Genomic DNA, 22,080 nt, shown 5'->3' on the forward strand with positions numbered 1-22,080 from the left:
AAGAGAAAACATCCATCATTATAGGTGCAGATTTATTTATTTATTTTTTTTTTGCATTTACCTGAAATGTTCATGATCCTCAAAGAAGATTTGCTCATTTTGTAGGGCGGTCTCCAGGGAGGTGTTGTTCTGGATCTCACTCTGCCCCCGACACTTGACGATCATGTAGCCTTTCTTAAGAGTGTACACCAGATTCCGGACGACACTTACGACATCTGGTTCAGATCCTTTGTCAACTAAATCCGGCTTAGTCAGGATCCCTGGGAAAGACAGTGACGGGTCATCTATGGATGGAGAATCATCATCCACACCGATATCTACATCCTGCCTGCGTTATATGTGATCAACATGAGGTCTCAGTGATAACACATCGCCTTGCTGCAGCCACAGGCAAAGTCTTAGATTTAGACTTATACTTAGTCGAAGTCTTGTTTTTATGGCTCTTTTATTCAAACTATTTAATTACCCTAACCATAACTCTCTTACCAGATCATAGTCTCTCCTCTCAGAAAAGTTGCCAAAGTAGTGCACAGGATTCAAGGATGTTGCCAGACGAAATGAATGCGCCATTGGCAGCTACGCTCTGCATAGGCAGTGACCGAAATGATAACGGTTACTTTATACTGAGAGCTTTTTCATATCCCCAGGCAGACAATCACTTTTCCCTAGTGCCTCTCCAATATAGAGATACAGGTGCTTCTCAAAATTTTTAGAATATCATGAAAATCTATCAAAGCAACCTGGGCTTCTATAACCCCTCAGCAGTGCCGCAGGCTGATCGCTCCATGCCACGCTGCATTGATGCAGTAATTGATGCAAAAGGAGCCCGACCAAGTATTCAGTGCATTTACTGAACATACTTTTCAGTAGGCCAACATTTCGGATTTTAAAATCATTTTTCAAGCTGGTGTTATAAAGTATTCTAATTTACTGAGATAATGACTTTTGGGTTTTCATTGGCTGTAAGCCATAAATCCTCAACATTAACAGAAATAAACACTTGAAATAGATCACTGTTTGTAATGACTATATAATATATGAGTTTCACTTTTTGCATTGAAGAACTGAAATAAATTTACTTTTTGAGGATATTCTAATTTTGTGAGAAGCACATGTAGTTCCTTTAAACCCTTCAGGATGCAGAGTTATTCAATTTTTCTTTTACAATTTTTATTACTGTTAGTAAAACCATAGCGTTTTGGTTTTTTTTTTCATTCAAATAATAGGACCATTTTACACTTTTTGGCTCAAAATAGAGTTAACCAAATACCCTATACTATTTAACCCCTTCCCGACCCATGACGCCACGTAGGCGTCATGAAAGTCGGTGCCAATCTGACCTGTGATGCCTATGTGGCGTTATGGAATGATCGCGTCCCTGCAGATCGGGTGAAAGGGTTAACTCCAATTTCACCTGATCTGCAGGGACAGGGGGAGTGGTACTTCAGCCCAGGGGGGAGTGGCTTCACCCCCCCAGTGGCTAGGATCGCTCTGATTGGCTGTTTCACTTTCAACAGCCAATCAGAGCGATTTGTAATATTTCACCTATGAAAATGGTGAAATATTACAATCCAGCCATGGCCAATGCTGCAATATCATCGGCCATGGCTGGAAAACCTAATCTGCTCCCCCCCACCACCGATCGCCTCCCCAGCCCTCCTTTCTGCCCCGTACTGTGGTCCGCTCCCCTCCGTCCTCCTGTCCGCTCCCCCATCCTCCTGTCCGCTCCCCCCGTGCTTCGATCCACCCCCCCATGCTCCGATCCTCCCCGTGCTCCGATCTCCCCCCCTCATACTTACCGAGCCTCGCGGTGTCCGACCATCTTCTTCATGGGCGCCGCCATCTTCCAAAATGGCGGGCGCATGCGCAGTGCGCCCGCCGAATCTGCCAGCTGGCAGATTCGTTCCAGGTACATTTTGATCACTTTGATAAAACCTATCACAGTGATCAAAATAAAAAAAATAGTAATTGAACCCCCCTTTATCACCCCCATAGGTAGGAACAATAATAAAAATAAAGAAAATATATTTTTTTTTTCTTCCCCCACTAGGGTTAGGGTTAGGGCTAGGGTTAGAATTAGGGTTAGAACTAGAGTTAGGGTTAGATTAGACTATGTGCACACATGGTGCGGATTTGTCTGTGGATCCGCAGCGGATTGGCCGCTGCGGATTCGTAGCAGTTTTCCATCAGGTTTACAGTACCATGTAAACCTACTGAAAACCAAATCCGCTGTGCCCATGATGCGGAAAATATGCTGCGGAAAATACAACACAGTGTTTCCGCACAGTGTCAATTTTACACCTGCTCCTCAACAGGAATCCGCAGGTGAAATCCGCACAAAAAACACTGGAAATCCGCAGTAAATGCGCAGGTAAAACTCAGTGCCTTTTACCTGCGGATGTTTCAAAAATGGTGCGGAAAAATCTCACACGAATCCGCAATGTGGGCACATAGCCTTAGGGTTAGGGTTGGAATTAGGGCTAGGATTGGAAATAGGGTTAAGATTAGGCTTGTCGTTAGGGTTGGGATTAGGGTTAGGGTTGTGGTTAGGGGTGTGTTGGGGTTAGGGTTATATCTAGAGTTGGGATTAGGGTTTGGGGTTTGTTGGGGTTAGTATTGGAGTTAGAATTGAGGGGTTTCCACTGTTTAGGCACATCAGGGGGTCTCCAAACGCAACATGGCGCCACCATTGATTCCAGCCAATCTTGCGTTCAAAAAGTCAAATGGTGCTCCGTCCCTTCCGAGCCACGACGTGCGCCTAAACAGTGGTTTACCCCCACATATGGGGTACCAGCATACTCAGGACAAACTGTGCAACAATTATTGGGGTCCAATTTCTCCTGTTACCCTTGAGAAAATAAAAAATTGCTTGCTAAAACATAATTTTAGAGGAATGAAAAATTATTTTTTATTTTCACGGCTCTGCGTTGTAAACTTCTATGAAGCACTTGGGGGTTCTAAGTGCTCACTACACATCTAGATAAGTTCCTTGAGGGGTCTAGTTTCCAAAATGTGGTCACTTGCGGGGGTTTCTACTGTTTAGGCACATCAGGGGCTCTGCAAACGTAACATGATGCCCGCAGACCATTCCATCAAAGTCTGCATTCCAAAACGTCACTACTTCCCTTCCGAGCCCCGGCATGTGCCCAAACAGTGGTTTACCCCCACATATGGGGTATCAGCGTACTCAGGAGAAACTGTACAACAACATTTGGGGTCAAATTTCTCTTGTTACCTTTGGGAAAATTAAAAAATTCTGGGCTAAAAAAATATTTTTGAGGAAAGAAAACACATTTATTATTTTCACGGCTCTGCGTTATAAACTTCTGTGAAGCACTATGGGGTTCAAAGTGCTCACCACACATCTAGATTAGTTCTTTGGGAGGTCTAGTTTCCAAAATGGGGTCACTTGTGTGGGAGCTCCAATGTTTAGGCACACAGGGGCTCTTCAAACGCGATATGGTGTCCGCTAATGATTGGAGCTAATTTTCCATTCAAAAAGCATGCCTTCCCTTCCGAGCCCTGCCGAGCGCCCAAACAGTGGTTTACCCCCACATATGGGGTATCAGCGTACTCAGGACAAACTGCCCAACAACATTTGGGGTCTAATTTCTCCTGTTACCCTTGGGAAAATAAAAAATTCCGGGCCAAAAATCATTTTTGAGGAAAGAAAAGTTATTTTTTATTTTCACAGCTCTGCTTTATAAACTTCTGTGAAGCACCTGGGGGTTTAAAGTGCTCACTATGCATCTAGATGAGTTCCTTGGGGGGTCTAGTATCCCAAATGGGGTCACTTGTAGGGGAGCTCCAATGTTTAGGCACACAGGGGCTCTCCAAACGCGACATGGTGTCCGCTAACGATTGGAGCTAATTTTCCATTCAAAAAGTCAAATGGCGCGCCTTCCCTTTCGAGCCTTGCCGTGTACCCAAACAGTGGTTTACTCCCACATGTGAGGTATCCGCGTACTCAGGAGCAATTGCCCAACAAATTTTAGGGTCCATTTTATCCTGTTGCCCATGTGAAAATGAAAAAATTGAGGCTAAAAGAAATTTTGTGCGAAAAAAAAAGTACTTTTTCATTTTTACGGATCAATTTGTGAAGCACCTGAGGGTTCAAAGTGCTCACTATGCTTCTAGATAAGTTCCTTGGGGGGTCTAGTTTGCAAAATGGGGTCACTTGTGGGAGAGCTCCAATGTTTAGGCACACAGGGGCTTTCCAAACGCGACATGGTGTCCGCTAACGATGGAGATAATTTTTCATTCAAAAAGTCAAATGGAGCTCCTTCCCTTCCAAGCCCTGCCGTGCGCCCAAACAGTGGTTTACCCCCACATATGGAGTACCAGCGTACTCAGGACAAATTGGACAACAAAGTTCATGGTCCAGTTTCTCCTTTTATCCTTGGGAAAATAAAAAAAATTGTTGCTGAAAGATCATTTTTGTGACTAAAAAGTTAAATGTTCATTTTTTCCTTCCATGTTGCTTCTGCTGCTGTGAAACACCTGAAGGGTTAATAAACTTCTTGAATGTGGTTTTGAGCACCTTGAGGGGTGCAGTTTTTAGAATGGTGTCACTTTTGGGTATTTTCAGCCATATAGACCCCTCAAACTGACTTCAAATGTGAGGTGGTCCCTAAAAAAAATGGTTTTGTAAATTTTGTTGTAAAAATTAGAAATCACTGGTCAAATTTTAACCCTTATAACTAGCAAAAAAAAAATTTGTTTCCAAAATTGTGCTGATGTAAATAGACATGTGAGAAATGTTATTTATTAACTATTTTGTGTCACATAACGCTCTGGTTTAACAGAATAAAAATTCAAAATGTGAAAATTGAGAAATTTTCGCCAAATTTCCATTTTTTCCACAAATAAACTCAGAAATTATCAACCTACATTTACCAATACCATGAAGCCCAATATGTCATGAAAAAACAATCTCAGAACCGCTAGGATCCATTGAAGCGTTCCTGAGTTATTACCTCATAAAGGGACACTGGTCAGAATTGCAAAAAACGGCCAGGTCATTAAGGTCAAAATAGGCTGGGTCATGAAGGGGTTAAGTATATTACCACCATTTGCTTACTAAAGGTACAGGGTATATGCTCATTTTCTTTTTTTTTTTTTTTTCTCCTTGGGTTGTCAAAGAAAAGTGGTTGCATCATGGAAGACCCATCTAAAAAGTCACCAACTAAAGCAATTTTTTTCACGATTGCCAATGAATTTTGCCCTCTATGGCCATGCATTTCTGTCCCAAAAGAGTCTTGTAAGTATCATCATGAGCCACTTTACTTTCTTAGTCATAAGAAAAATGGTAGGCCACACTAATAGGAGCTCTGCCACTTATACTGTAGTTACCAAGTGTCCGCTCTCCGCTAGGATCCACTTCTCGAGCCATTTCTAGAGCTTCAGTGGTGGCAATGTCCACATTGCTAGGAACCACAGCCAAATTGATGGTCTCCTGTCTTTCTATGTACTTCCTGATCATCCTCTTGATCTATGAAATTGTAGAAATGATAAGAATGTCAGAAGAGTTAGGACTGAGACATGTACAGTATATATCAAATTTACCAAAGTCAAGGCGAGACCAGTGTGCCATCTTTCTCCTCCCATCATCCATCATTAGCGTGACCCAAATACACTAGTTACATAGACACCCTCTTAGGTCATGCATTGTAATAATGGGTGGCCCTATGGTCTGGACTATCCTCAATTTTTAAGTAATGTTTTCCATTTTCGTCTTACTTGAACACAGAGTTAGTTTTTTCGACCCTAGGGGAAGCTCTATTTGCATTTAGCTATGGCTGTGAGTGAAGAAGGACGAATGATTTTTGTGTGGGACCTATAATGAAAGGTAAAATAGGACCTCATTTAAGAGACCCAGCCATGATGATTATGGACTCCATTCTTACCCCATGCAACTATACTCACTGTGGTCTCCCAATTCATCTGAACCACTAACTTGGGGTTTATCAGGGGGATCTATCCACTACAGGCCCCATAGTGCTTAAAAAAGGTGGAAATTGTTTAACTCTGATTGCAAAGGATGTATTTAGTACATTATGACGAGTGTCTCAGCTAGAATATTCGGTTTAGGTCATCCATTGGGCTTATGGAGCTTAAGATATCTTAAGCCCAACTTTCCAAGTCTCCTGGAAATAAAGATGGCCTTCAGAAGAGTTGACAAGTCTATCAACCAAAACAGCACTTACAACAGGACACAATGATGACAAAAGAATCGTAAAAACCTGCGTGACTGTACTCTCCAAAGTTGTTAAGTCTTATGAATACATGCTCAGTGTACCTGCTGTCCAATATCTGGAGGTTGGTTAGGTAAAGCAACTCTTGTTATTCCGGGAAGATCGAGCAGTGTCAGGTCTGGCACGTTTGGAGACTCCACTTGAAGGGTAATTAGCTCTTGGCTGACTCCATTCCCAGCACCTGCCATATAGTCTTGGGCTACAAGAAGATATGATCTTTGTAAAGCACCAAAAATGGATACAACCATAAAACATTTCCCTATAGCATGAACATATTGAACACATTCATAGTGTGGATGGTTTACTTGTGGAGTCAAAGTAGCTGGAAGGAGTTGTATGGTGGAGAAGATCAGTACTGGACTGGACATCGGGATCGGTGGTGATTTGTGGGCTGGAGTGCTATGACTGCTGAGCATTGGTGGATGGCTGGAGATTGGGAAATGTGGTGCTGGCCTGAAGGAGGTATGGACATTCCGGCCGTGTATTTGGGTCTTCCTCGCAAAGATTAGGAGCTCATTATGAATACGCATAATTATTGGGGATTAGGGAGGTTTGCCAAAGAGAAAAGTGGTCTGCAAGTGTCCTGTACAGGCCACCTCTGAATTGGGATTGGTTGAGTATTTTGTCAGTCTGGGTTTGGCTAACTTTGGACGGAGTGTGTTGTGGCGGAAATGTCCCTAATAGGGTACAAGGGAGGAATGAGTTCAGTCCTGGGTGAGACTCTAGCTGGATTCAGTCAGGACTGTGATAAGTAGCAGTTCTGTAGCAAGTACACAAGTTATAGTGGAGGTCTGGTGCCATGGAGACATCCTTGATAAGGGAGCGATAGTGTGCTGGGATTCTCAACACAGTCTTCATCCCAACTCTAACGCATCTCTTCAACCTATCAACAACTGGCGTTTTCCTCTCATGTTTCAAACATGCCTCAATCACACCTATCCTCAAAAAGTCCTCTCTTGACCCATCCTCTGTATCTAGCTATCGTCCAATATCACTTCTTCCCTCTGCCTCAAAACTACTGGAAAAACATGTCCATTTCGAACTGTCCTACCACCGCTCTTCCTGCTCCCTCTTCGACAGCTTACAATCTGGCTTTCTACCGCATCACTCTACTGAAACTGCCCTAACTAAAGTCACCAATGACCTGCTGACTGCCAAAGCCAAGCGACACTACTCTGTCCTCCTTCTCCTGGACCCGTCTTCTGCCTTTGATACAGTGGACCACTCCCTATTACTACAGACCCTCTCATCTCTTGGCATCACAGACTTAGCCCTATCTTGGATCCCATCATACCTAACAGACCGGACATTCAGCATCTCCCACTCACACACCACCTCCTCACCTCGCCCCCTATCTGTCGGAGTCCCGCAAAGGTTCAGCCCTAGGGCCCCTGCTCTTCTCCATTTACACTTTTGGCCTGGGACAGCTCATAGAATCTCATGGCTTCCAGTATCACCTCTATGCTGATGACACACAGATCTACATCTCTGGACCAGATATCACCTCCCTACTAACCAGAATCCCTCAATGTCTGTCCACTATTTCATCCTTCTTCTCCGCTAGATTTCTGAAACTTAACATGGACAAAACAGAATTCATCATCTTTCCCCCATCTGACGCGACCCCCCCAACGAACCTAACCATTACAGTAAATGGCTGCCCACTCTCCCCAGTCCCACAAGCTTGCTGCCTCGGGGTAATCCTTGACGCTGATCTCTCCTTCAAACCACATATCCAAGCCCTTTCCACTTTCTGCCGACTTCAACTCAAAAATATTTCACGAATCCGTTCATTCCTCAACCAAGAATCTGCAAAAACCCTAGTCCATGCCCTCATCATCTCTTGCCTTGACTACTGCAACCTCCTGCTTTGTGGCCTCCCGTCGAACACTCTTGCACCCCTCCAATCTATTCTAAACTCTGCTACCCGACTAATCCACCTGTCCCCCCACTATTCCCCGGCCTCTCCCGTCTGTCAATCCCTCCACTGGCTCCCCATTGCCCAGAGACTCCAGTACAAAACCCTAACGTACAAAGCCATCCACAACCTGTCTCCTCCATACATCTGTGACCTCGTCTCCCGGTACTTACCTACCAGCATGCAACCTCCGATACTCACAAAATCTCCTTCTCGACTCACCTCTTATCTCTTTTTCCCACAATCGCATACAAGATTTCTCTCGCGTATCACCCCTACTCTGGAACTCTCTACCTCAACATATCAGACTCTCGCCTACTGGGCAAACCTTCAAAAGGAACCTGAAGACATACCTCTTCCGACAAGCCTACAACCTGCAGTAACCACCGATCCACCAAACCGCTACATGACCAGCTCTGCCCTCACCTATTGTATCCTCACCCATCCCTTGTAGATTGTGAGCCCTCGCAGTTAGGGTCCTCTCTACTCCTGTACCAGTCGTGACTTGTATTGATTAACATTATTGAACCTGTTTTATTATGTATACCCCTCCTCACATGTAAAGTGCCATGGAATAAATGGCGCTATAATAATTAATAATAATACTTGAGGGTTAGAAGAAGGTGTAGAAAAGGAGACAGTGCCCACCCGAAAATGAAAAGTACCTTGAGGTAAGGGATTTAAGAGGGTGACATGGCAGGTAGGACTCTTCAGATTAAGGCTTAGGGCACAGGGTCATGATGTAACAATAGGGCCTTACAGAATGATACCAAAGAAAAGAAGTCTTGAGGGTAGGGCCCAGGAGGCCTTAGATATAATCACTTGGTACTCATTAGTAAATTACAGACAGATTTAGGTCTGTGTGAAGTCACAGCCCAGTTCTCTTTAAAATGACTGTTGGCTTGATCACGAACCATGGTGACAATGGATGAACATTCGCTCAGTAGGAAGATCGATCTTGTGCAAGCCTAGATAGATCCACCAGGGTCTTCTCTGCCATTATCTTCATTGTATCAAGCCATCGGGCTGCTGGTCTTACTCTGCCTTGTTTCTTCTATTCTTCCGACCATGATGTCCTTCTCCAGTGATTGCCCCTTTTCGGATGAGGTGTCCAAAGTAGGCAAGTCGTAACTTGGTGATCCTTGCGTCGAGGGACATGTCTGGCTTGATTTCTTAAATAAAAAAGTATTTGTTTGTTCGTCTTGCCATCCATGGTATGGAGAATATCCTTTTCCTGCAACTCATTTCGAAGGCATCAATTATTTTTCTGTCTTGTGCTTTATCGTCCAGGTTTCACAACTGTATGCTTCCACAGAAAAGACCAAACTATGTACGAGTTCGGGGTTTGGCCCCTGGGAATAGCATTTCCCTTAGGTAGAAGGATATACAGTTGTTTTTAAGTAATTTATTTTTCATTCTGCTTTGTTACTGAAACTGCCAAGATTGTGTCTCACCTAAGATGTGAAACCATCAAGCATTTTGTGCCTCCTAACATGAGCCATCAAACTCGTTTTTTTGTTCTACTACATCTGTAGTTGTGATCTGTAAACGTGAACTGTTTGAACTCCCTCAAGATATACACCATCAAAACAAGATGTTACTCCATAAAAAGGGATGTGTGGAGAGGTAAAATAAATGGAAGATTTTCCAGCACATTTTTTTATTAAAATATATCAAAAACTTTTGTTCCATATCGCAATAATTGACGCTCACAATATATCCAAGAATGATGCAGTGTCCTATGCGTTTCAGACTAAAATAAGTCCTTTTTTGGAGAGTTGTCAGTTTTCACTACCGATTCCATAAAATCAAAAAGGAGTAACCTAATATTTTGGTGACCGAATTCAAAATGTATAACAGCCCTAACACTTACCTGAGGCTCCAGGGCCCTCTTATGACAAAGGGGGAAGGGGTGACTATCGCTACATCATAGGTTGAAGAATATCAGATATACATTTACACATTTCATGGCTGTCTCCAATTCATTACCTTTCCGGATCTCCTTTTCCACTTCCCCTGGATTTTTTGGCTCCACTTCCTGGTCTCGATAGCTTATTTTGGCTTTCCAAGGGGAATCCTTTTTGGATTTTTTCAACTTGAGTACAAGAGGACATCTTGTTACAATGCCTGTATGAAAGATCAGAAATTTTATAAATACTAGCAGATACACTTTTTGGCTAAGACAATAGTTTTCCAATTTAGAACACGCTTCGTGATCTCCTTTTCTGGGCAGCGAAAACTTCTCTAGGACCCTCAGTAAGGCTACGTTCACATTTGCGTTGTGCGCCGCAGCGTCGGCGCCACAGCGCACAACGCAAACAAAAACGCAGCAAAACGCATGCACAACGCTGCGTTTTGCGCCGCATGCGTCCTTTTTTTAATTGATTTTGGACGCAGCAAAAATGCAACTCGCTGCGTCCTCTGCGCCCGGACGCGGGCGCCGCAGCGACGCAAAACGCAAGTGCGACGCATGTCCATGCGCCCCCATGTTAAATATAGGGGCGCATGATGCATGCGGCGACGCTGCGGCGCAGACCGCAAATGTGAACGTAGCCTAACTCCATCCATATAATTACTATATGATATGGAGTGAAATTACGGTTATAGATGTTGTTGATGCTGAATGAGGTCACTTCTTGCTCCCTTTTTCGTAATCAAAAGGTCCTGGCAGGAAAATGTCCAATCTGCTCAATTAAATTTTTGTGTATTGGCAGTTTGAGAAAATTAGCAAAATAGAAAAACTACGAGTTTGGTTTTGTAAAAGGGCCTTACAGCCTCTTTTCTCATGTGGCTGTAAGAGTATTATACAAACACACCTACTGAAATATTTTGTCAACAAATGGAGGCACATCTTGAAGACCTATTTTTATAGTTTATCTTTCCTGGATGGACAAAGTCCAAAATAAACTCATTTTCAGGCTATGTGCACACGTAGGAAGGGTCCTCTGCGGGTTCTCCCTGCAGATTTATCGCGGTTTGTCTTGCGGTTTCCGCTGCGGGTTTACTCCTGCACTTGTTTTACTACTGATGCTGCATATGCAGCATCAATAGTAATGTTAAAAATAATAAAAAAAAATGGTTATACTCACCCTCCGACATCCTGATCTCATCGGCGCTGCACGCGGCGGTCCGGTTCCAAAGATGCTGTGCGAGAAGGACCTTCGTGACGTCACGGTCATGTGACCGTGATGTCATCGCAGGTCCTGCTTGCATAGCATCCCTGTGACCGGACAGCTGCGTGCAGCGCTGAGAGGACTTCAGGGGCAATCAGAAGGTGAGTATAATATATATTGTGTGTGTGTGTGTGTGTGTGTGTGTGTGTGTGTGTGTGTGTGTGTGTGTGTGTGTGTGTGTGTGTGTGTGTGTGTGTGTGTGTGTGTGTGTGTGTGTGTGTGTGTGTGTGTGTAATATATATATATATATATATACATATACACACACACACAAATATGGTTCCCAGGGCCTGGAGGAGAGTCTCCTCTCCTCCACCCCGGGTGCCATCCGCACATGATTTGCTTACTTCCCGCATGGTGGGCATAGCCCCATGAGGGAAGTAAGCAGATCAATGCATTCCTATGTGTGCAGAACCGCCGCGATTCCACACAAAGACGTGACATGCTGCGGATTGTAAACCGCTGCGTTCCCGCGCGTTTTTTTCCGCAGCATGTGCACAGCGTTTTCGGTTTCCCATAGGTTTACATTGAACTGTAAACTCATGGGAAACTGCTGCGGAACAGCAGCTGCAGAAACGCTGCGGATCCGCAGCAAAATCCGCAACGTGTGCACATACCCTCAAAGTGAAGTCACTGAGCTGAACTCAATGACTTTTTTTTATTTTTTACAGTGCTGAGGTCAACGCAGTTCAGGGGCTCAGCTGGAAATACAGCCTCAGTCACTGGCAGTAACCTCGATGATATCACCACCAGTCACTGATGCTGCGCTCACAGCAGCTCATTCCTCAGTGGTTCTCAGCCTGGACAGTCGCATCTTGGCACCATCCAGGTTCAAAACAGTTCATCCCCAGACATGTATTACAGCGTGGGACAGAACGACGGACAGGTGAGGATTATTGTTTTTGTTTTATTACAGGAGACGAGGGATTCAGTGTAATTACGTGTTAGGTCAGTATAACTGTGTTTGTTATTTTTAAATAAAAATGGAAATGTGTGTTTTGTTTTATTTATAATAAAGGATTGTATTCTGGCTTTGTGTGTATTTAGAATATAACTATAGGCAATAGTAATGGATACGCGTCTTACAGACACCTCTTCATTACTAAACCGTGGGCTTGAGGTCACCAGACAATACAAAGGCGACATCAACCCCATAAATATGAACCCCACTTGCTACCTTTTTTTTTTAATATTAATTTAAAAAAAAAAACAAAAAAAAACAACACAGCGTGGGGAACCATCAGTCCCATCAGCCGCCACCTGCTCTAGCTGTTATGAGTTGAATGCAACTCTCAACAGTGTCCCCTGTCCACGCTTATTGCAGTGAAAGCAGGGGAAAACAATGAGAGCTGTCTTCAGCATCCATCACAGGGAACAGCGTGAGCGGAACAGCGCGAACAGTACAGCTGATTCCCAGGTGCCGGTGCATGTGTTATTGATGCGGCACAGGCTTGCCACATGTATTAAACACACGTACACATATCTCCGATCGTGGTTTTTCCAGTACCAGAAATATCAGGATGTGTGAAAGAGCCCTTAGAATGGGTGACAAACGTTACTGTGATAGACGATAGTTGGTGCGTATAAACTTCGATGCAGAAGGGAGGAGCTAGAGGCCTACACTAAATCTGCTGTAAATTCTCCTGAAACGACAGTTACAAGTCTCCAAAGAACTTTATGAACGCTGTCATCTCCCATCTCAGTATGGGAATATCTACACATTTTACCCCTAAATTGAGAATAAATGATCAGTCCAAGAGAAAGAAGCAGATTTCTCTGATGAGGTAGAATACAACATTTCTTATTTTCAAGTGAACTATTGATTTATGGGAGGGAAAAAAACAAAAAAAATGTAGAGTGACAGTTACGAGTTATAGTTTTTGGGCCCCAACGCAAAATTTATAAATACTTCCACCTAGCGTGTGACATTTATAATATTGGTTTACGGGTGCTAAGTCCCAGTAGCGACTGCAACCTTTGCACCTGATATAAGAACGTTCCTTCTACCAGCAATGTACATATATTTATTATAAAGCCACATCCATATGCAATTCTGTGATCCGCTTCTCACCGCTGCCTCTGGGAAGATTGACTCCCGACAAGGCCTCCAGAACTGAACTTTTCCCAGAGCTCTGATCACCGATCACAGCGATCGCTGGTAATCCTAAATCCTTCTCCACCCCCAGGGACCTCAGGGAGTCAATCAGGTCAATGCACGGACGGATCTTGTATTCATACTGCTGTCCCAGGACGTTGTCAGGTTGAGTCTTTAGCGTAAAACAAAAAGGAGAATTGTGAAATTCACGAGTATCACTTTCCTATACGAGACCTCCCGGATTTCTGACAGATCGCATTTACATCCGGCCCTTAAGGCTGGAGTCACACTTGGCGTAAGACAATACGCCACGTATTATACGTCCGTACTACGGCCGTAATACGGAGAAATGTTCCCAAAATATTGATCCGTAGGCAGGGTGTTTCAGCGTATTTTGCGCATGGCATCCTCCGTATGTAATCCGTATGGCATCCGTACTGCGAGATTTTCGCGCAGGCTTGCAAAACCGACATCTAATGGATTTATGTGCTCAAATGTTCGGGAAAACATATATACAGTATATATATATATATATATATATATATATATATATATATATATATATATATATATATATATATATATGTCATTGAGACACATATATATATATTCTGTATTTAGATTTCATTCAGCGCGATATCTGTGAAAAGTCGGTAATTCAATTGCCGGCTTTTCATTTCTCCTGCACAAACCCGACAGGATATGAGACATGGTTTTCATACAGTAAACCATCTCATATCCCCCTTTTTTTTGCATATTCCACACTACTAATGTTAGTAGTGTGTATGTGCAAAATTTCAGCGCTGTAGCTGCTAAAATAAAGGGTTAAATGGCGGAAAAAATTGGCGTGGGCTCCCGCGCAATTTTCTCCGCCAGAGTGGTAAAGCCAGTGACTGACGGCAGATATTAATAGCCAGGAGAGGGTCCATGGTTATTGGCCCCCCCGTGGCTAAAAACATCTGCCCCCAGCCACCCCAGAAAAGTCACATCTGGAAGATGCGCCTATTCTGGCACTTGGCCACTCTCTTCCCACTCCCTGTAGCGGTGGGATATGGGGTAATGAAGGGTTAATGCCACCTTGCTATTGTAAGGTGACATTAAGCCAGATTAATAATGGAGAGGCGTCAATTATGACACCTATCGATTATTAATCCAATTGTATGAAATAGTTAAAAAACACACACACACATGATTTAAAAGTATTTTAATGAAATAAACACAGCGGTTGTTTTAATAATTTATTGTTCTCTCAATCCATCAGCAACACCCTCGCTTGGCAAAATAATAAACGCACAAGATACATACCTTCTGATGTCAGATCACGTCCCACGAAGTAATCCATCTGAAGGGGTTAACTAATATTACAGGCAGGAGCTGCGATAAACCACTCGCTCGTGCCTGTAATCCCCGGGTGCTGAAAGGAAAGCTGGATCTGTACTTACATTGAGTCGCGGTGATGCGCCCCTGCTGGATGTTCTCATGAACTGCAGCCTGGGAACTTTTTCCCACGCTCCAGGTCATATGAGGACATCCACCAGGGGGCGCATCACCGCGACTGAAGGAAATGTAGGTCAATGACCTACATTTCATTCATTCGCCGGGGATTACAGGCACGGCGCACAGCTGCATTTGCAGGGCTCCTGCCTGTAAAATATTTTAACCCCTTAAGATGGATTACCTCATGGGACATGACGGTTCAGCTGAGGGTATGTATCTTGTGCGTTTATTATTTTGCCAAGCGAGGGTGTTGCTGATGGATTGAGAGAGCAATAAAATATTAAAACAACCGCTGTGTTTATTTCATTAAAATACTTTTAAATCATGTGTGTGTGTGTTTTTTAACCCTTTCAGACAATTGGATTAATAATGGATAGGTGTCATAATTGACACCTCTCCATTATTAATCTGGCTTAATGTCACCTTCCAATAGCAAGGTGGCATTAACCCTTCATTACCCCATATCCCACCGCTACAGGGAGTGGGAAGAGAGTGGCCAAGTGCCAGAATAGGCGCATCTTCCAGATGTGCCTTTTCTGGGGTGGCTGGGGGCAGATGTTTTTAGCCACGGGGGGCCAATAACCATGGACCCTCTCCTGGCTATTAATATCTGCCGTCAGTCACTGACTTTACCACTCTGGCGGAGAAAATTGCGCGGGAGCCCACGCCAATTTTTTCCGCCATTTAACCCTTTATTTTAGCAGCTACAGCGCTGAAATTTTGCACATACACACTACTAACATTAGTAGTGTGGAATATGCAAAAAAAAAGGGGATATGAGATGGTTTACTGTATGTAAACCATGTCTCATATCATGTCGGGTTTGTGCAGGAGAAATGAAAAGCCGGCAATTGAATTACCGACTTTTCACTAACACCGCTGCGTATTTCTCGCAAGTCACACTGCTGGACCGTGTGGAATACGTATTTTTCTCGCCCCCATAGACTTTCATTGGCGATTTTTTTGCGCAATACGCTGACAAACGCAGCATGCTGCGATTTTGTACGGCCGTAGAAAGCCGTATATTACAGATCCGTAATATACGGCTGATAGGAGCAGCCCCATTGAGAATAATTGTGCCGTATGTAATGCGAGTTTTACGGACGTAGTTTCTGCGCTCTTACGTCCGTAAAACACGCATGTGTGACCCCAGCCTAAAGGGTTTTTTTCCCCCGAAGCCCCTAACGGCCCTTAAATCACAACACTGGAAAATATCTTTATAGGACTTTAAGTCCCATCCCAGTCCTCCAAGAACACTCAAAACCAATAAACGTCTCACTGTGGGTATATTTGCATAAACGCCACCCTTATTTATAGATATGGATGCAAATCATAACATACCCCCCGGATACAGCGCCGGTCATAGGAATCCCAAATACATCGCCAAAATTTCTACTTAGTGTCAACCATAAATAACACTCATATGCCCTTCAAGGGGATGTCCACTAATTTGCAACACCTAATTGTTGGCCCAAGGGTGGTGGAAAAATAAAATAAAAAAATAATACACCCCTCAACATTAAAATTGCAACACCAAGAAGGAAAAGTTGTGATGTGATATTCAAATCCTGAACCAGTGGAACGTTTGCATATCATAAACTCGTCTATCAATCCTGCGATTTCCATAAATTTTCCTTCTTTCTGTTACAACTTCAAAATTGAAAAGAGTAATAAGAAAAAAAAAAAAAAAAATTATTAATACTTCCAGGACTAATGTGGCTCCTCCGCACCGGTCTCCTGGCTTCTTCTGGCAGGGGACATCATGTGACTGCTGTAGGTAATTAGAAGCCACCTATCCACTATGACGTCACATGACATCACCTGCTGGAAGAGGAAACCAAGAGACCAGTGACGGACATAGGGATGAATAATCGGGAGGACTTGCGCTGGTCCAGGAGTCCACCCCACCATTCTGGTGAAGAAAGGAGAGAAAAAGAAAGACCACAATGTTTTCTCATCCAATGAAATGTTAATCTCCTCCCATGAGGAGTCCCTGGACATCTGAAGCATTGTGTAAGCCTTCTCCAAAGACAAATATTACGTTTGTTGCCCTTAGTCTAAGTATCCTGGCCCTATGCCCCACTAGCCCCTCACCCCAGTTCTTGAATAATCCTACCACCTGTTGGCAGTACCGATTGTGTCTCTTCTACAACAGAACAGATGTAAGAATATTTAGATTTGAGGAGTGAATTTGGGGGCAAATTTTTCCAAAGTCAAGACATCTGTAACTAGAATTTTGGTGCAGCTTCTGCAATATTGAAAACTTGAGGTGAGACCCTGCTTTGATTTTACACTCTATTTCCATATCGGAAACGCTCCCCTACTTACCATGCCTTGAAATACAAACACCCCAGTAGAGGAACCTAAAACAGCAGGAAAAATGCAAAAATCCATTAAAATGTAACGTATAAGTAACAGAAACAATACATAGAGATGACCTGTGATGAAATCTACCTCCATTAGCCATCTGCTCCAGAGATAATGTCCCGGTAGCCGCTGATAACTCCTCCATCGCCGGTGTAGCTGTTGGGAGCGGAGCGTTAAAGCCTTTGAATGCACTAAAGACATTTGGCACCAACTGGGCAAATACTGAGCCAGTTGCCGACGGATTTGCAGGTGATGCGCCAACGATGTTTGATGAACCAAAAGGCAGGACGGGTGTTGGGCCATTAGTCTGCATTTTGCGGTCTAGTAGGAACATGAAAAGTTTAATAAGATCACAAATAAATCTAAGTAGTGGTATTCTGCACTCTGCATGTTGGGTGGGGAAGAATACCAAAAAGTAAGGGAGGAGCGGCACTCGCTGTTACCAATAATCAATGGCTGTTATCTAAAATAATCTCTTACAATCTTGTGTGACGCGTTTCGGCTGGAGCATCGCCATCCTCGTATATCCATACACTGCTCTGACCGGCACCAAGATCATTTCATGTTGTTACACTATTGGGTCCTCGATACCGAGAACGGGGGTCACGTGTCCCAATTTGTATGGGAAGGTAGTCTACTATTTTATTTAATAAATATCTAGGGGGACCATCAGATATAGCCAAGCACTATTTTACATCAAGTGCAGAGTACACAAGAGTCAAAAGGACTGTGAGAACCCATGAATCAATATAGCTTGATGGAAAAATATAAAAAGTTATAGGTTTTCGAAATCTTGAGCAGAGGTGTTTCAGGAATAGGACCCAATCGGTCATACTTCCACAAAAAAAGCGTTGTTTTGTTTTTTTTCAGGCCAGAAACTGCGCCATCCCCCCATCTACTGGTGGTGTTCAGTATTGGTCATGGACACCACCTGGAATGTGGTTACATAAAATGTTTTAGAACTTATACTACGAATAATTGACATGAATGTAAAAAAAAAAAAAAAGGCGCTAGTAGAGGTAGTGGTCATCCTACTCTGAGAATAGAAAAGAAAAACTATTTGTTACTCAACGGTTGTGGATCTCACACAATGTTTTATGTTAGCAATATTTTTCCTCTTTTACGTATGCGTTTGTTTTATTCTGCGTTTCCTTATTTAATATATGGGTTTTACATTTACCCAATAGGATACAAAGTATCAGAACACACCACTCAGAAGATGGTATAAAAGAGTAACAATTTTTATTGAAATAACACATATACTAAAACAATTAATAATAAACAAAAGAAACAACAGTAAGAGGAAGGATGATACCCGAGTAAAGTGCACAACAACCAAAGAAATGAGGTAGAAGGATAATATTGCCGCAGGCTATGGGGATGAAGTAGATATCCATAATATATTAACTCAGTAATAACATGCATAAAGATTAGCCATCTTAGCCAAGATATAAAGTGCTAGTGCAAAAAGAGCCAATATCATTGTAAACACATACCCATAAAATCCGCCTGTCTGTCCTCAGCCTCAAAAGAGAGCCCCGACGCGCGTTTCGCGTACTTTGCTTTATCAAGGGGAGAGAAATTATGCGTGTCCTGTCTCCATTACAATCCCCAATTTATAATGTCCATTAATTACTGCACCTGCTACCGTTGCGTCGTGCATGGCACCGCTGCCCCCGGGTCCCAGGCATAACTGTTTCCGGCACTCACAGTCGGCGTGCGGGGAGGAAATCCTCCGTGACGTCATATCCGCACAGCCGTTGGTAAAGAGGCTTTCGACAAAATGGTGGTTCCCGGGCGCGATGCGCATGCGCGTCGCCATTTGGTTAGAGTCAAATTTCAAACAGGTAAAATAACCAGCCGCTCGTGCTAGCGTAACAACCCGGACCCCAGCGGTAAGGACCGCATCGTATAAAGGAAGGAACGAGGTAACACCACCACCATAAGAGACATTCTATTGTATAAATACTTTGAAAAACGTCCTATATCAAAAAAAATCACATCGTAAGCAGTGAGAAACCACACATGACAGGGGAACAATGTTGTCATATCACCACAAAACAGAGCATATAAATATATATTCAAAAGGAGTCCTCATTCCAACTCTCCTTGTCTCCAAGTCATGATTTGTGCATGTTTCTCCAGGTTACCGAAAGATGCAGTGGTGTTCTCTTCCAATACAGAGCATTAAACCAATACGGATATCCTAGTATTGTGAAGTGGCAGATGCTTTAAGCCAGAGCATTTATTACTGAGCAATTTTCCAAACTTATTACTAAAACAAAAACATAAGGGAGAAAAAATAATAAGTTAAAGACAAAAACACAGAAATTTAAAAAGCAGAGATCTATAAAAATGGAGCGAAACTCAGTTTCAAAAAAATTCTGGATGGTTTAATGACAAAATTTCCTAAGGTCCCTACCTTTTACCTCCTTCCTAAGGTCCACAAGGATCCGGTCGACCCGCCTGGGCGTCCCATAGTCTCTGGCATAGGAGGGTTGTGTGACCCTGTGTGTAAATTCATCGATTATTATTTGAAACCCTTGGTCGAAACGCTGCCCTCCTATGTCAGGGACTCTGTGGATGTCCTGGTTAGGGTGGATGGCCTTTATCTTGAATCAGATATGCTTTTTGTCACCGCAGACGTCGAGTCCCTTTACACGTGTATTGACCATCAACATGGTCTTGAGGCCGTACGGTATTTTCTGGGGATGAGCAGTTTAGACAAACCCTTTGTCGATCTTTTATTGGAACTATTACAGTTTGTATTGCATCATAATTTCTTCACTTTCAGGGACCGGTTCTACCTGCAGAAGCGTGGCACTGCCATGGGGGCAGCATGTGCGCCCGCCTACGCTAACCTCTTCCTCGGATTTTGGGAGAGGGAGGTATTTGGTGTGGATGGGGCATGCGCCGCCGACCATGTGCAGTGCTGGTTTCGTTATATTGATGACCTTCTTATCATCTGGCAGGGACCGGTCCCTGAGCTGGAGAAGTTCATGTCATCTTTAAACAACAATGCCTATAACATTAGGCTTTCATATAAATGGCATAAACGTAAGATCGATTTTTTAGACATTGCCTTGTCTGTTGATGACTTGGGGTCCGTGCACACTGACATCTTCAGGAAAGAAACATCTGTCAATTCCTTTCTTCATGCCTCCTCAGGACACGTTCATTCAACTATTAAAGCTATCCCCATTGGCCAATTCCTGAGAGCAAAACGCACTTGCTCCACGGTGGATAGGTTTTAAGCGCAGGCCAAGGATCTAAACAATCGTTTTTCAGAAAGAGGGTATAGTCAAAGATACATCAAGCACGGCTATCACCGTGCTAAATATACCCCACGTCAACAATTGCTCTGCAGTTCGGGCGTTCAGACTGGCAAAGGTGATACCCAGGTTAGATTTATATCAACATTTAACTGTCAGTGGGACACCATGTGCCAGATTCTGAATAGACATTGGCCTGTTCTTCAAACCGACCCCATATTAAAACAAAGAAATCTCTATAAGACCTCATCACTGCGAGAAGGAGCAAAAATTTGAAGGACCAATTAGTGAGAAGTCACTATGTGGCTCCACACAAGAGTTTTTTTGTAAATTCCAAACAGAGATGGGGCTGCTTCCCATGTGGGAATTGCATGGCATGTAATCTATCCAACATTGTGAGGGATAAGACCTTTAAAAATGCTGCTGGGACGCATGAATACAATATTGTCCACTATATATCCTGCACCACCTCATATGTTGTATACTTTGCACAGTGCCCCTGACATTTTGGCTGCGAAAGAGGTGGAGGATGTGTCTATGCTAAAAACGTTGCCCAAACATTTATCATATCACAATTCTGACCCCCGAGGCCTTAAGGTTAAAGGCATTGATAGGATTCATGGGGGGGGGGGGGGGGGGGAGAGATCAGAGGGGGCAACTTAAAACAGCTATTGGCACAAACAGAAACGAGGTGGACTGTGGAACTCGGCACTATGTTCCCTGTAGGGCTTAACGAGAAACTGAGTTTCGCTCCATTTTTATAGATCTCTGCTTTTTAAATTTCTGTGTTTTTGTCTTTAACTTATTATTTTTTCTCCCTTATGTTTTTGTTTTAGTAATAAGTTTGGAAAATTGCTCAGTAATAAATGCTCTGGCTTAAAGCATCTGCCACTTCACAATACTAGGATATCCGTATTGGTTTAATGCTCTGTATTGGAAGAGAACACCACTGCATCTTTCGGTAACCTGGAGAAACATGCACAAATCATGACTTGGAGACAAGGAGAGTTTGAATGAGGACTCCTTTTGAATATATATTTATATGCTCTGTTTTGTGATGATATGACAACATTGTTCCCCTGTCATGTGTGGTTTCTCACTGCTTACGATGTGATTTTCTTGATATAGGACGTTTTTCAAAGTATTTATACAATAGAATGTCTCTTATGGTGGTGGTGTTACCTCGTTCCTTCCTTTATACGATGCGGTCCTTACCTCTGGGGTCCGGGTTGTTACGCTAGCATGACCGGCTGGTTATTTTACCTGTTTGAAATTTGACTCTAACAAAATGGCGACGCGCATGCGCATCGCGCCCGGGAACCACCATTTTGTCGAAGGCCTCTTTACCATCGGCTGTGCCGATATGACGTCACGGAGGATTTCCTCCCCGCACGCCGACTGTGAGTGCCGGAAACAGTTATGCCTGGGACCCGGGGGCAGCGGTGCCATGCGCGACGCAACGGTAGCAGGTGCAGTAATTAATGGACATTATAAATTGGGGATT

General features: G+C 43.4%; 1 protein-coding gene across 2 annotated transcripts in view; it reads right to left on the reverse strand.

Moving 5' to 3' along the window:
• The window catches only part of LOC143815037 (interferon-induced GTP-binding protein Mx2-like), a 37,235-nt gene that overhangs the window by 6,714 nt on the left and 8,441 nt on the right, over nt 1-22,080 (reverse strand). For both annotated transcript variants that reach the window (XM_077293839.1, XM_077293840.1), the window contains exons 3-9: nt 17,392-17,625; nt 17,266-17,300; nt 13,417-13,612; nt 10,162-10,299; nt 6,299-6,453; nt 5,353-5,491; nt 62-260 (exon numbers count right to left, since the gene is read on the reverse strand). In XM_077293839.1, the coding sequence (XP_077149954.1) occupies nt 62-260; nt 5,353-5,491; nt 6,299-6,453; nt 10,162-10,299; nt 13,417-13,612; nt 17,266-17,300; nt 17,392-17,625 (1,096 nt within the window). The remainder of the gene's footprint in view (nt 1-61; nt 261-5,352; nt 5,492-6,298; nt 6,454-10,161; nt 10,300-13,416; nt 13,613-17,265; nt 17,301-17,391; nt 17,626-22,080) is intronic.

The sequence above is a fragment of the Ranitomeya variabilis genome, chromosome 3 (assembly GCF_051348905.1).
Source record: "Ranitomeya variabilis isolate aRanVar5 chromosome 3, aRanVar5.hap1, whole genome shotgun sequence".
In the NCBI taxonomy this organism is placed as follows: domain Eukaryota; kingdom Metazoa; phylum Chordata; class Amphibia; order Anura; family Dendrobatidae; genus Ranitomeya; species Ranitomeya variabilis.